Below are 12,365 nucleotides of genomic sequence, written 5' to 3' on the forward strand. Positions count from 1 at the left end.
GCTAGCAAAGGGTAAGATAGGTTTTTTAACAACCATAAATGTTCTTATATGATAGATATAGTTGTTTAGCAATTTATTTGGAGGCTGGTATATGGGCCAAAAAAGTGAGGCCCAAGGCAATGGCCTTGATTGCCTTGCCCTTGGGCCAAGCCTGAGAATTGGGTGTCTCAAGTTCGATTTATTTTTATGTCAAAATAACATTTTAGAAAATTTCTTTATAGACCTCCATGTGGTGAAGACCCCTGCTGAAAACCCCAAAATACCCCTAAATTTCAAAGATGCATATCCAAAGTCACTAATTTCCATATTTTCAGTTATTTCAGAGATGTATCTCCGAAAACACCCATTTTGGGGGTGTTTTCGGATATGCATCTCTGAAAACACTTATTTTCCAATTTAAACGTTGGATTTAAAATGTCAGGTGTTTTTTCGAAGATGCATCTCCGAAAAAAACCTTTCATATACTTTTTCCCTCCTTCAGTATTTCATTTATTTTCCTCCAAACAAAAACTCAAATGCTCTCCAAAATCTCCATCATTTTCAATCAATTTTTCGTCTCCAAATCAAGTTTCAAGTGGTTCATCATACCAAAGAGAGCATTCAAAACTACAATTTAAGGTAAAGTATCTTCATTTCATCTCTTATTCCACTACATTGTTGTTGATTTATTGTTGAAGAAAATGCGCCATTTTGGAAATGCACTTCCGAAATACACCACCTAACAGTTTTCGGAAGTGCACTTCTGAAATAAGCTTTGTTGAAGAATTTTAAAAAATAGTTTTAACAATATTTATGTGTTTCGCATATGTTAGGTTCGGTGCATCCGGACAACATTTTCACTAATGAGTTAGTAGTCCCGAAAGAGGTCAATGTAGATGCTAAACCTAAAGAGTCAGTTAACAATGTTAAAACCATTATCATTGTGGTGGATGTTTAACCATAATTTACAAATGATATGACTTTCGCTTGTCGTGAACAATTGCTAGATTGGGTCTGAAATGAAGCTAGTAAACTTGGATTTGGGATTGTGATATTAAGGTCTAACAATTGTAGTAGTAGAAGGAAAGCTTTTGTTGTGTTGAATTGCGAGAGAGGTGGGAAGTATGTACCAACAAACCGGATGATAAAACACGGTGACACGGGATCGATAAAGTGTGTGTGTCCGTTTAAGTTGCGCTTAACTCGTAGGATTGATGATTTGTGGAGTTTTAGCGTCATTTGTGGAGTTCATAATCATGTATTGTAAACTAAGCTACACGGGCATCCAATTACTTGGCGTTTGTCTCGCGAAGAGAAGGATGTTATTTCGGAATTATCAATAATCAAAGTTGCAGCGAGAAACATACTTACCGATTTGAAGCAAAAAAGACCAGATATTGTTTCAAATATCAAGCAGGTATACAATGAACGATACAATCTTAAAGTTAAGAAAATGGGCCCGAGGTCGGAAATGCAACACCTTTTGAAATTTTTGGGTGATAACCAATACGTTTCAAGCTTCAGAACTTATGAGGACAAAGTTACGATTCGTGATATATTTTGGACTCATCCCGAAAGTATCAAGTTGTTCAATACATTTCCAACCGTTCTTATAATTGATTCGATGTACAAGACCAACAAGTATAGGCTTCCGCTTCTATAAATTGTTGGTGTGACCTCCACGGACAAGACATATTCTGTTGGATTCGCTTTTTTGGAATGTGATAAAAAAGATAACTTTACATGGGCTTTGGGAATATGTAAGATTTTGTTGGTTGATTAAAAGAATATGCCTAGTGTCATTGTTACCAACCGATATAATGCTCTTATGAATGCGATGGCTACCGTCTTTCCGACATCAACCGTATTACCTTGTCGGTATCACATAACGTGCAATGTGAAAAGTAAGCTCAAACTCGCTGTTGGCACGAAAGAAAAAAGGATAAGAATAGAAACATCATCAAAGTCGGTGTTGTGGTCGACAAGATAACGGTCGCGTGGAAGGAGATTTTAGATGCCCATTTCGAAGAATTGTATACCGAGAAAATGGTACAATTCCGGACATTGTGTGTCGGATTGAACACTTTTTATCATTACGTCGAAAATACTATCCTTGAAAAAGTAAAAGAAAAAGTTCTTTGTGCTTGGCCGGATCCTTTTGTTGAAAGAATGGTGAAGTTCGAAGAAATGATGAAGCAAGAGAGGGAGGAAAATAGAGAGAAGTCAAAGAATTTACCGATTAAGCACCAACGAATCGTTTGGGGCATTTTATATTAGACAATATCTTTTTTGTTTGTAATGACCGGATGTGTGCCATTTTTTGTATGTATTATCGTCTGCAACGTAATACCAAACTGGTTCAATATATATATATATATATATATATATATATATATATATATATATATATATATATATATATATATATATATATATATATATATATATATATATATATATATATATATATATATATATATATATATATATATATATATAATAAATAATATACCTATATTTAATGTTGTCCAGGTTTATGTCATTCACATTTAATTGTTGTCATTTGGTGCACTTGTGAAATTGGACAAAATAGAATGCTTTTGTTCTTATTCTGTCTCTACAAAATTCGGAAGTGCATTTTCGAAAATTTATTGCTTCAGGTCTTATTTCGGAAATGCATTTCCGAAACTTCAACAGATAACAAGATAAGATTTGTTGGATCATTATTACTCCAAGCAGCCTATAAATAATGCACCTATACATTTTCATCAACATCAAGCCACAAACAACAATGACACAAACCTACACCCACCTTGATTTTGTATACTTCAGCAGTGGTTACACGATGTAGTTCCAATTTAGGTTCTCGTGCGACACGCCATTCGCAGAATTGATATCGACGCTTAGCTCTCTCTTGCAATACCCGAAAAATCGGAAGGTTGTCAAGTTTGAGTATCGTTCGCCTTCACTTGACGACGAGGGAGACGTCCAGTTCACCCCATTTGAGGTCAAGAACGACGAAGATTTAGCGGTTATGTGGACAACTTTTGATTGATATTCTTCGAAGGGTCCGATCGAGTTGAATGCGAAACTTCAATAATCGGGAGTCGACATTATCAAAATATTGACTCATCCTCAACTATCCGTGTTTGACAATATGTAATTTAATTTCATATTGATCGATCTTTGTAATTTCGATTATTTATGATAAGTCGAAGTTTTGTTAGTTTGTTTTTTGTTTTCTGCATCAGACAATATTTCGGACGTGCATCTCCAAAATATCCTAAGGGGTGATTTCAGATGTGCACATCCGAAGTCACTTTATTTCTGGAAAAAAAAAATGTCTTCGGAAGTGCATATCCGAATGCACCTTTTTTTCTTTAAAAAATGGCATTTTCGAAAAAATGTGTATTCAGAAATGCATTTCCGAAATATAGAGACATTTATGAAATTTTGCCGCGAGTTGCTAAGAAATCAGGGAAATATATAAAGAAATTGTCAACATTTTATGCTTTCTATTTTGGTTTCCATAGAGTGCTTGAATAGCTACTTTAAATTAGTTTTAGTTATTTTGTATGCAGTTACTTGTTCCCTTGTATTTGTAAATTGTATCCTATTATTATTATTATCGGCACTGCTATCTGTTCATAACAACTAAAGTGGCTTATTTAATGGATACAATCATTGTTAGATTGTTATATGGTGGTTATAGACTAAGTGTGGACCATGAAGATATGTATGATCATTGTTAGATTGATACATGAATGTATGCACAATGATCTCTTTTAGAATAAGTGTAAAAATGTCAATTACTATTTCCTAAAAAAATGAAGAAGATTTGGACTCCACGTTGTACCTATGTAATTTATTAGAACCTATTTAGTGGAGGACATTTAATACATCTAAAAAAGAAAATATGTTTTAAATTTGATCATAATTTAATTAAAATGAAAAATGAAAAATTGAATCCACAATGGAGCAAATAGACTAGCACTTTTCATGAATGAAGCCGTAATAAATTTTATATTAATGAGTAAAACAAAATTAATAGAGAAATTAAGAAAGAAAAAAAGTTAAAAATGATGCGTTAATCCTTGTGTTAATAAGTACTAAGAGATAAACTTAAAAGAAATAGAAAAGAGTGAGGGAGGAGAAGTTTGTCTTAAATATCAATATTAGTCACTAATTAAGTACTTTCAATTATTTTTAATTTTAAAAAAAGAAATAAAAAATTGTTATTTATTTAGAAACCCAGAATTGCTCGGGTTCAGCATCCCACAAATTCAGAATTTATTCTCATGCTTTTCAACTTCATTCTTCATCCCTCATTGTTCAAGCTTTTTAACATCATTCTCCATCCCTTACTTTCTTGGCCTCTTCTCCCTTGAAAGGTAAATAAAAAACAATTTTTTCTTCTCAATCTCTCCTTTCATAACTCTCTTATTGCAAAGAAATGAAACATTAAACCAGATCTGAATCTTGGTCTCACGCTCTCACTGATGAAGATCCCAGAAAACTTCTCAAATTAAAATACCATTTCCACACATACCAACCTTAAAATCGCTTATTGAAGCTGATGCTCTCCTCTCATACTCACACAGCGAATGGCTTAGTCTCTCTCAAATTCGGAACTTTTTAGGAAGTTTACGGTTCAGTTTCGCGTCTCTGAAGCTTATGCCAATAGGCACTTTTTCACGCAGCTTTTTGCGGTAAGCTTCAACTCGGATTTGGCTTTGAATTGTTTCAGAATAGTTTGTTTTATGGTGCTATTTTTTGGTTTCCTATTCTAATCCTTCAATATTTCATTCATGTAGATTGATTTGGGGTTCTGGGAGTTCAAGAAAAAAAGCTCTTTTTTTGCCCTATGTCAAGTTGGAGTTTTAGCTAAAATAAGTGCTTATTCAAGAAACTACTTCATGACAGTAGCTTAAATTGAGAATATAAATAAGTGCTTATTCAAGAAACTACTTCATGACAGTAGCTTAAATTGAGAATATTGCTAACAATTTTTATTTTATTTTGTGTTAAGTAATCATTTATTTATTCTTTATATTTAATTAAAATGTTTTTGAAAAATAAAATATTAAAATACAAATTAAAAATAAATACTCAATTGAATTTAATGAGGTGGGAAGTGACTGGTTAATTTTTGGACAGCCATGTCATTAAAATAGCTGACAGATGGCCAGGGACCATAAAAAATCCAGATTATTTGATATCGGGGGACCTAATAGTTGGTTTTTTTTGTAGGGGGATTAAAAGGTTAAAAAAATTAATATAGAGGGACGAAAAGTGCATTTAAACCTAAATTTTATATTAATGAGTAGAACAAAATTAATAGAAAAATTAAGAAAAAAAAGTTAAAAATGATTCGTTAATCCTTGTGTTAATAAGTACTAAGAGATAAACTTAAAAGAAATAGAAAAGAGTGAGGGAGGAGAAGTTTGTCTTAAATATCAAAATTTGGCTATGTGCTGTTTCCAGCTTTCCTATATAAGTATTTCAAATTTGGGTTTCTAATGTCTTCTTCATCGGTGATATTTGTTACAGGGAGCAAGGATGGACATTGTTGCTCTTTTTACTTCAGTTGAAATTAACATTGTTGTTTGTGCGGTGCTGTTTTCACTTTATTCTATATTAAGAAAACAACCCAGCAATGTTAACGTGTACTTTGGACGGAGATTAGAATCTCATGGCTTGTTGGAAAGATTTATTCCCTCTTCTGGCTGGATTTTAAAAGCATGGGAAACATCCGATAAAGAGATATTGGATACCGGTAGCTTGGATGCCCTAGTTTTTGTAAGGATACTTGTGTTTAGGTAATTTGATTAATTTAAGCTTTGTGCCTTGAGTTATCATTTATCATATATCACTTTAGGGATTGGTTTTGTTAGAAAATTTGAATAATTTGATTTATGATAAACTTAATTTAATAGTTATATATGTATTTAATATTTTGAGAATTGGCATTGACTCCATTTTGTAGTCATAAGTATCATTTTTCTTAGATGATTCTGAACTTAATCTTGATTTAACTTTATTTAATAGTTATTATTTTTGTTCTAGATTAAAAGGGAAGATGTCTTCCAAGTTTTGTGAAATCAAAAGTGTTTTAGATTGTTGTTTTAGTGAGAGACTCATGGTATATGATTCAAATTGCAAGTATTCAATAGTTTTTTAGTTTTATTGATTTGAATTATCATACTTTATATTTTTAGTATATTTTGTGTTGGTGTGTGAATATAGTTTAAATGAAAATGAGTACTTTTTTTTTCAAAATTTTAAATAGTAGAAACATTCCGAGGTTTAAATAAGATACCAGCAATCACTATACAATTTGAAACATTTTTTAAAAATTTTGAATAGTAGAACATTGCATTTTAGAAACTCCCGCTAAACAATTTGCGGAGTTAAAAATCTCAGAAATTTGGTTAAAAAAACCCCCACAATCCAAGCGCGTTTTTTGTAGTGTATTATTATTCATCGTGATGTTATACTAACTATAAATATTGTTATTGACTTCTACAGTATTAAAGTTTTCTCCATCGCTACTGTCATCTGCAATGTTCTACTGATTCCTGCGAATTACTATGGTAAAAAAAGAGTTCATAGGATTATACCATTGGAGTCACTCGATGTTTTTACTATTGAAAATGTCAAAACAGGTTCAATATTGTAAGTGTTATATCTTATTTTTCAATATTAATATTGTAAGTGTTATTTCTTATTTTTCAATATTAATTGTAATTATGTATTGGAAACAATGTACTTAATATTGACCAAAGAGAGTATAATATAAAGGTTAATCGAGGATTTATACGTAGGAATAAACAATGCTAAGAAAATAAAATGTAGCTTTCATATGTCCTCTAATGGCCACTTTATTTTTTTTTTCTCGTTGACTTTTCCTTGTAGCTGAGTGAATTACTAGAGTTTCCTTTGTTTGGAGTTTTTTATGCTATTTTTTCTCTTCAACATTTTGAAGAGTGAATTATAAAGTAAAAAAGATGTGAAATTAGAGTTACTATAGGCTTGAGCCATTCTACTTAATTTATTTTTGTTCTGTTTTTAAAAGATTAGAAGTAATAAAGTATTAATTCATAATTTTATTAAGGAATAAATGTCCAAACTCTAAATTACTTATTTGTCGTTTTTGTTTTCTTTTTTTACGTCAGGCTTTGGGCTCATTGTTTTGCATTATACACCATTACAGTTGCAGCCTGCACTCTCCTTTACTTTGTAAGGAACTTTCCCTGCCTGTGTTTTAGCATAATGACAATACGTTTTATTTTTTTCTCCAATTCTTAAATATGACTAATCAATTGGTGTTTTTGTTTAGGAACACAAAAGCATTACTAACTTGAAGGGACTTCATATTAATGGATCTCCTCCCAGACCAAGTGACTTTACTATTCTTGTCCGGTCAATTCCGAGGTCTGCAGACGAATCATACAGTGACACGGTGAACAAATTTTTCTCATACTACCATGCATCAACATATTTGTCTCACCAAATGATTTTTAAGTCTGAAAATGTCCAGAAATTAAAGGTATGCTTCTTACTTTTTTAAACTTTTTTTTTTTTTGCTATTTTTGTTCATTATTCTACTGTTTTTTTTTTTGTTGAAGTAATATGAAGTATGTAAATAATTTCACATTATGCAATAAATTTTTTTTATGTTCACTAATTTATGGTTTAAATACGGATCTATGATGCAGGAACTCCCAGCAGCTTTTGTGTTCTTTAAAAGTCGATATGCTGCTCTTATGGCTTCACACACTCTGCAAACATCAAATCCAATGTTATGGGTTACAGAGTTAGCTCCGGAACCACGTGATGTTCATTGGTCAAATATTGGTATAAAATATAGGCAAATTTGGATCCGCAGAATGGGTACATTTGCAGGTTCAACTGCCTTTATGATAGTGTTCCTCTTCCCGGTAACATTTGTACAAGGTTTGACTCAGCTAGACAAACTTCACAAATTGTTCCCTTTTCTAACAGGAATACTTAAAAAGTAAGACATTTATATACATACATGGATCTTTATTGGAAAAAGAATTTGGTTTTTTAATTTAATATGTTGCATAGGCATTAATATGGATAATGTATGTAGAACTTTACAAGTAGTTTTAATTGATATAAAGGTTCACTATAAATTGATTTTTTTGATTTTTTTTCCAGGAAGTATGTGATTCAGCTGGTCACAGGATACCTACCAAGTGTGATATTGTATATATTTATGCGTGCAGTTCCTCCAATGATGATTTTACTTTCAACGGTTGAGGGTTCTATTTCTCGAAGTGGAAGGAAGAAAAATGCATGTATGAAAGTTTTGTTCTTCACAGTTTGGAATGTGTTTTTCGTTAATGTTTTTGCTGGTTCTGTTATCAGTCACCTTTCAGTCTTTTCTAGCATAAAAGACATGGCTGGACAGCTTGCGAAGGCAGTGCCATCTCAGGTAGACTCCTAGGTGACATCGTTATGTTTGTTATGTTTTCTTGTTGAAATGATTTTTGTTGTATGTAGTAGAGATATGAGCAACATTCAGCAGGCAATGAACACTCTTTAATTTTAGAAAAGCTATGATTCGTGATTCACTATGCTTTTTCATGGTATGCAGGCTACCTTCTTCACAACTTATATTTTGTCATCTGGTTGGGCAAGTTTAGGATTTGAACTTGTGCAAATTTTTCCTCTTTTAGAAAATCTATTCCAGAGATTCCTACTCAGGGTTAAGGATGTTACACTTGTTGGCATATCTTTTCCATACCATACAGAAGTTCCAAGGGTATTACTATTTGGGTTTCTTGGGTTTACATGTTCTATTCTGGCACCTCTAATGCTTCCCTTCTTATTGATCTACTTTTTCCTTGCTTACCTGGTTTACCGAAACCAGGTTAGTCTAAAAACACATGTTTGGCTTCTCCTTTCTGGTTATCAAATGCATTTTCTTAATTTTCCATTGATTAAATACTTCCTAACATTTTTCAGATTCTGAATGTGTATATTACAAAATATGACAGTGGGGGACAATACTGGCCTATTGCACACAGCACAACGGTCTTCTCTTTGTTAGTTGCTCAGCTTATTGCACTCGGGGTGTTCGGAAGAAAACACTCCATAGTTGCATTTGGATTTACCATTCCCTTGATAATTATCACCCTTCTTTTTCATCAGTATTGTAAGCATCGATTTCTTCCTGTATTTAAAAGCTATTCAACACAGGTAAATCTCTCTTTCTCGCAGCTCCTTCTCCACTCCCTAGTCTTTTATTCCCCCGCTTTAAACTAAACTCGGTTTGTTTTAGATTCTTGTTGACTTGGATAGGAAAGACCAAGATAGTGGAAAGATGGAAGAGATTTATGAACAATTGCGTTCAGCCTACATCCAACCCACTTTAGTGTCACAAGCAGCCTCAAGTCCATCTGAACAAGCAGCCCCAAGTTCATCTGAATCCACCAGCCCACAAGACGACAAACATTCGTCTGAGATTTCAAAAGATGTGATATCAGTTGTATGATATTTGATGTATTAGTACCAACGTTTAATGTGATGATTCTGGCACTAGCATATTTTAGAGTTGGTTAAGACGAATATTAAAGATTATAAAGAAACTATGAACTCGTCTCTGGTTGCTATAGTGTCCATAGAGGTGAGATATTACGAAAATGAAGAAGATTAATCAAAGAGACAATAAATGTTATTTGTGTAATATAATTTATTTATTGTTTATTTGTCTAATGCACCAATTTTAACGCTAACACTAATGCTAGATATATAATATATTATGAATGTGAATGGCACCTTTGTTGGCCTCAAATACATGCCAAGAATTTGGTCTCTGTTCACTTTAATATAAGAAACATGGAAAGAAAACATTGAAAAGATACAGACTAGAAAGAGATGGCCTCTGCATCAATAAATTTATATGGAGATGAACTTCAAAGGGAAGCCAACTTACTCTATCATGCTCTAGATGATGAAACAATATGTTACTATCTAAGTTTTTAGATTTTTTGCAACCAGCGCATTACATTGAGTAAACATAATCAAGCATTGAAGAATTATCCCAGATGATACTTCTAGTTATATTATAAAGTTTTGTTACAACTCAAGATGCAATACAAATAGATCAAATGATAAATCTAGTACACATCAGCAAGTAAAAAATCTAGAAGCTACAACTTCATAAAAGCCTACAAATTACCTCAACGTCTCTCTGAATTTTCGTTCTCCTCATTAGTGAAGTTGCTTCACCACGACCAAGACATGTGACACCGCACAATGAGAAAGCAATGCTTCATAATTTTATGTTTGGAATGGAGTCCTAGCAAGAATTGTCACCACACGTTGGTAATCAAATGAAAGAATCTACAGCAATGCAGAAATTCTACTATCATATTTTCATGTACCTGACACGAAAAACAACTCCAAGCATCCATCCGGTCCTTAGCATTTATTATCCATCCAGCTAGTGTTCTAAGAAGAACTCTTTTTACATATTCAAGATGCAATACTTTAGCTTTAAGCAAGTAAAGCGGTGCATAAAAACTAAGTATTTGAGCATTGAAACCTAATACTATGTGGAAAATTCCAAAAACCAGACAAAAAATACAACTCAAATGTTTCAATTTTCTCAAATGTATATGTGGTAAAGAAAGCAAATATTGGATTTAATATCCAATGTTGTCTTCAGCGCTTAAAACCAAGATAAATCAAATCCATAACGAACCTAGTGCTTGAATTGTAAAACCAAATCAAAAACTGAGCCTTAACATTTACAACGATAAATAATCTGATTTAACATATGTAATAAAACTACCTTAGTGGCGGAGTATGTTTGTGTATTGAGATTTCAACGAGAGTATAGATCTAAGTCGAATTCAACAATAGCTCCAAATGCTCTGTGAAAAAAGAAGAAAATAAATTGAATGAGAAACTAAATACAAGAAAATTTTGGTTTAACAAAAGAAAAGGAACAATATACCTGGAAGTGATATAGGCGGATGAATGAAGGTGAAGAGAAGAGAACACATGACCACTGTAAAAGAAAAAGAATGAAAGGAAAAAAACCTAGAATTTTTTGTGTTCTAAAAAAAATGTTGTAAATTTGGTTTCCTCACTTGTCTTAACTAATTTCTTGTATTATTATTTCTATTCTAGTTTAGTGTAGTCACACCCAAGTACTAATAAATTACTAATGTTTAGTAAGTTATAGTATGAAGTTTTTTTTTTTATTATTACTTAATATACTTTAGAAAAGGTAAAACTAAAATATTCATATATTACCAGTTCGACACGGTTTCGATTAGACCTTTAAACTTTAAGGGTGTGTTTGTTAAAAGGATTAAATTTATAATCCCAGGAATATTATTCCTTTCCTTGAAACAATATTATTGAGAATTTTATTCCTGTCTGTGTTTGGTAATTAATTGGAGTTCTTTGGAATATTTGAAATATATTAAATTTATTTATTTTTTTTAAAATTTAAAAGAGTTAAATTAATTTAAAGTGGGAGGTTATGGGTGGTTACCACTTATTCCCATGGGAATATAAGATTCTCACCTATTTACATGGGAATAAAAAAGATCAAATTCATGAGTAAATCATATTCCCAAGAATAATAAATACTCAGGTATAATTTGAGAAAACTTGAAACAAACATTGGAATATGATTTCCAACCCCACACATTCCTGGAAATAAAATTTAAATCCATGAAACAAACACACCCTAAGTCTTTGTCTATCCTAGCTAAATGTCCATAAACCCAATCAAATGTCCTTTGGATTTTGTCAAAGCTTCAATTATTTCCATAATACATGTATTCCTTTATCAAAGCTTCAATTCTTTCCATAATACATGTATTGAGATGTTCTACCATAATCCATAATTGAGAATGAATGGCCAAGCGAGAAAGATTATTGGGTCTAGGTCAGATTTTGAGGTCGCCATATTGTTAGAATCCAAAATGTGAATAATTGTTGATAACTTTTGTGGTATTTTGATAATTTTTCTCAACTCTTTCCATTTAATTACGGTTTGATATCGTGTAAATAAATAACATTTAGTTTGGTAGTAAATATATTAATTTTAAGCTTTACTTTTGCTTTTTGTAGGTTTTATGCATTTTGGGAAGTATTAGGAGGTATTGAGGCATTTTGGAGCAAGTTTGGAGGCCAAAGGAAGGATTTTTGTTCAGCAAGGGCCGCTCAGCGGCCACTAAGCGCGCTTTCCAGAAGCGAGAGGAAAATTTGTGCTCAGCAAGTCCCGCTTAGCGGCCTCAGCCCGCTTAGCGGCCTCCAGCGTGGAAGCAGATATTTTGTGAGGACCGCTTAGCGGCCGTCATGGCGCTAAGCGGCGGTACTTTTTCAAGTGGCCACTT

At 32.5% G+C, this 12,365-nt stretch overlaps 1 protein-coding gene and 1 long non-coding RNA gene across 5 annotated transcripts; one reads left to right on the plus strand and one right to left on the minus strand.

Annotated features, from left to right (window-relative positions):
* The first annotated feature begins 4,252 nt into the window (after positions 1–4,252).
* Positions 4,253–9,716, plus strand: LOC131620868 (CSC1-like protein RXW8). 3 transcript variants are annotated; one of them, XM_058892045.1, is made up of 10 exons: positions 4,253–4,688; positions 4,794–5,798; positions 6,508–6,654; positions 7,155–7,218; positions 7,319–7,528; positions 7,698–7,996; positions 8,164–8,440; positions 8,603–8,878; positions 8,974–9,207; positions 9,290–9,716. In XM_058892045.1, the coding sequence occupies exons 2-10, from the start codon at positions 5,539–5,541 to the stop codon at positions 9,500–9,502; spliced, it is 1,980 nt and encodes a 659-aa protein (XP_058748028.1). In that variant the 5' UTR covers positions 4,253–4,688; positions 4,794–5,538; the 3' UTR covers positions 9,503–9,716. The 3 variants fall into 3 exon arrangements, with proteins under 3 accessions (XP_058748028.1, XP_058748029.1, XP_058748030.1); XM_058892046.1 differs by having other exon boundaries at positions 5,530–5,798; XM_058892047.1 differs by having other exon boundaries at positions 4,256–4,370; positions 5,530–5,798.
* Positions 9,670–11,054, minus strand: LOC131620869 (uncharacterized). 2 transcript variants are annotated; one of them, XR_009289339.1, is made up of 4 exons: positions 10,970–11,054; positions 10,805–10,886; positions 10,395–10,473; positions 9,670–10,309 (listed from the first exon to the last, which is right to left on the minus strand). It is a non-coding gene; the product is annotated as an uncharacterized LOC131620869 (long non-coding RNA). The 2 variants fall into 2 exon arrangements; XR_009289338.1 differs by having other exon boundaries at positions 10,805–11,049.
* Positions 11,055–12,365: the final 1,311 nt, after the last annotated feature.

The sequence above is a fragment of the Vicia villosa genome, linkage group LG7 (genome assembly GCF_029867415.1).
Source record: "Vicia villosa cultivar HV-30 ecotype Madison, WI linkage group LG7, Vvil1.0, whole genome shotgun sequence".
NCBI lineage: Eukaryota > Viridiplantae > Streptophyta > Magnoliopsida > Fabales > Fabaceae > Vicia > Vicia villosa.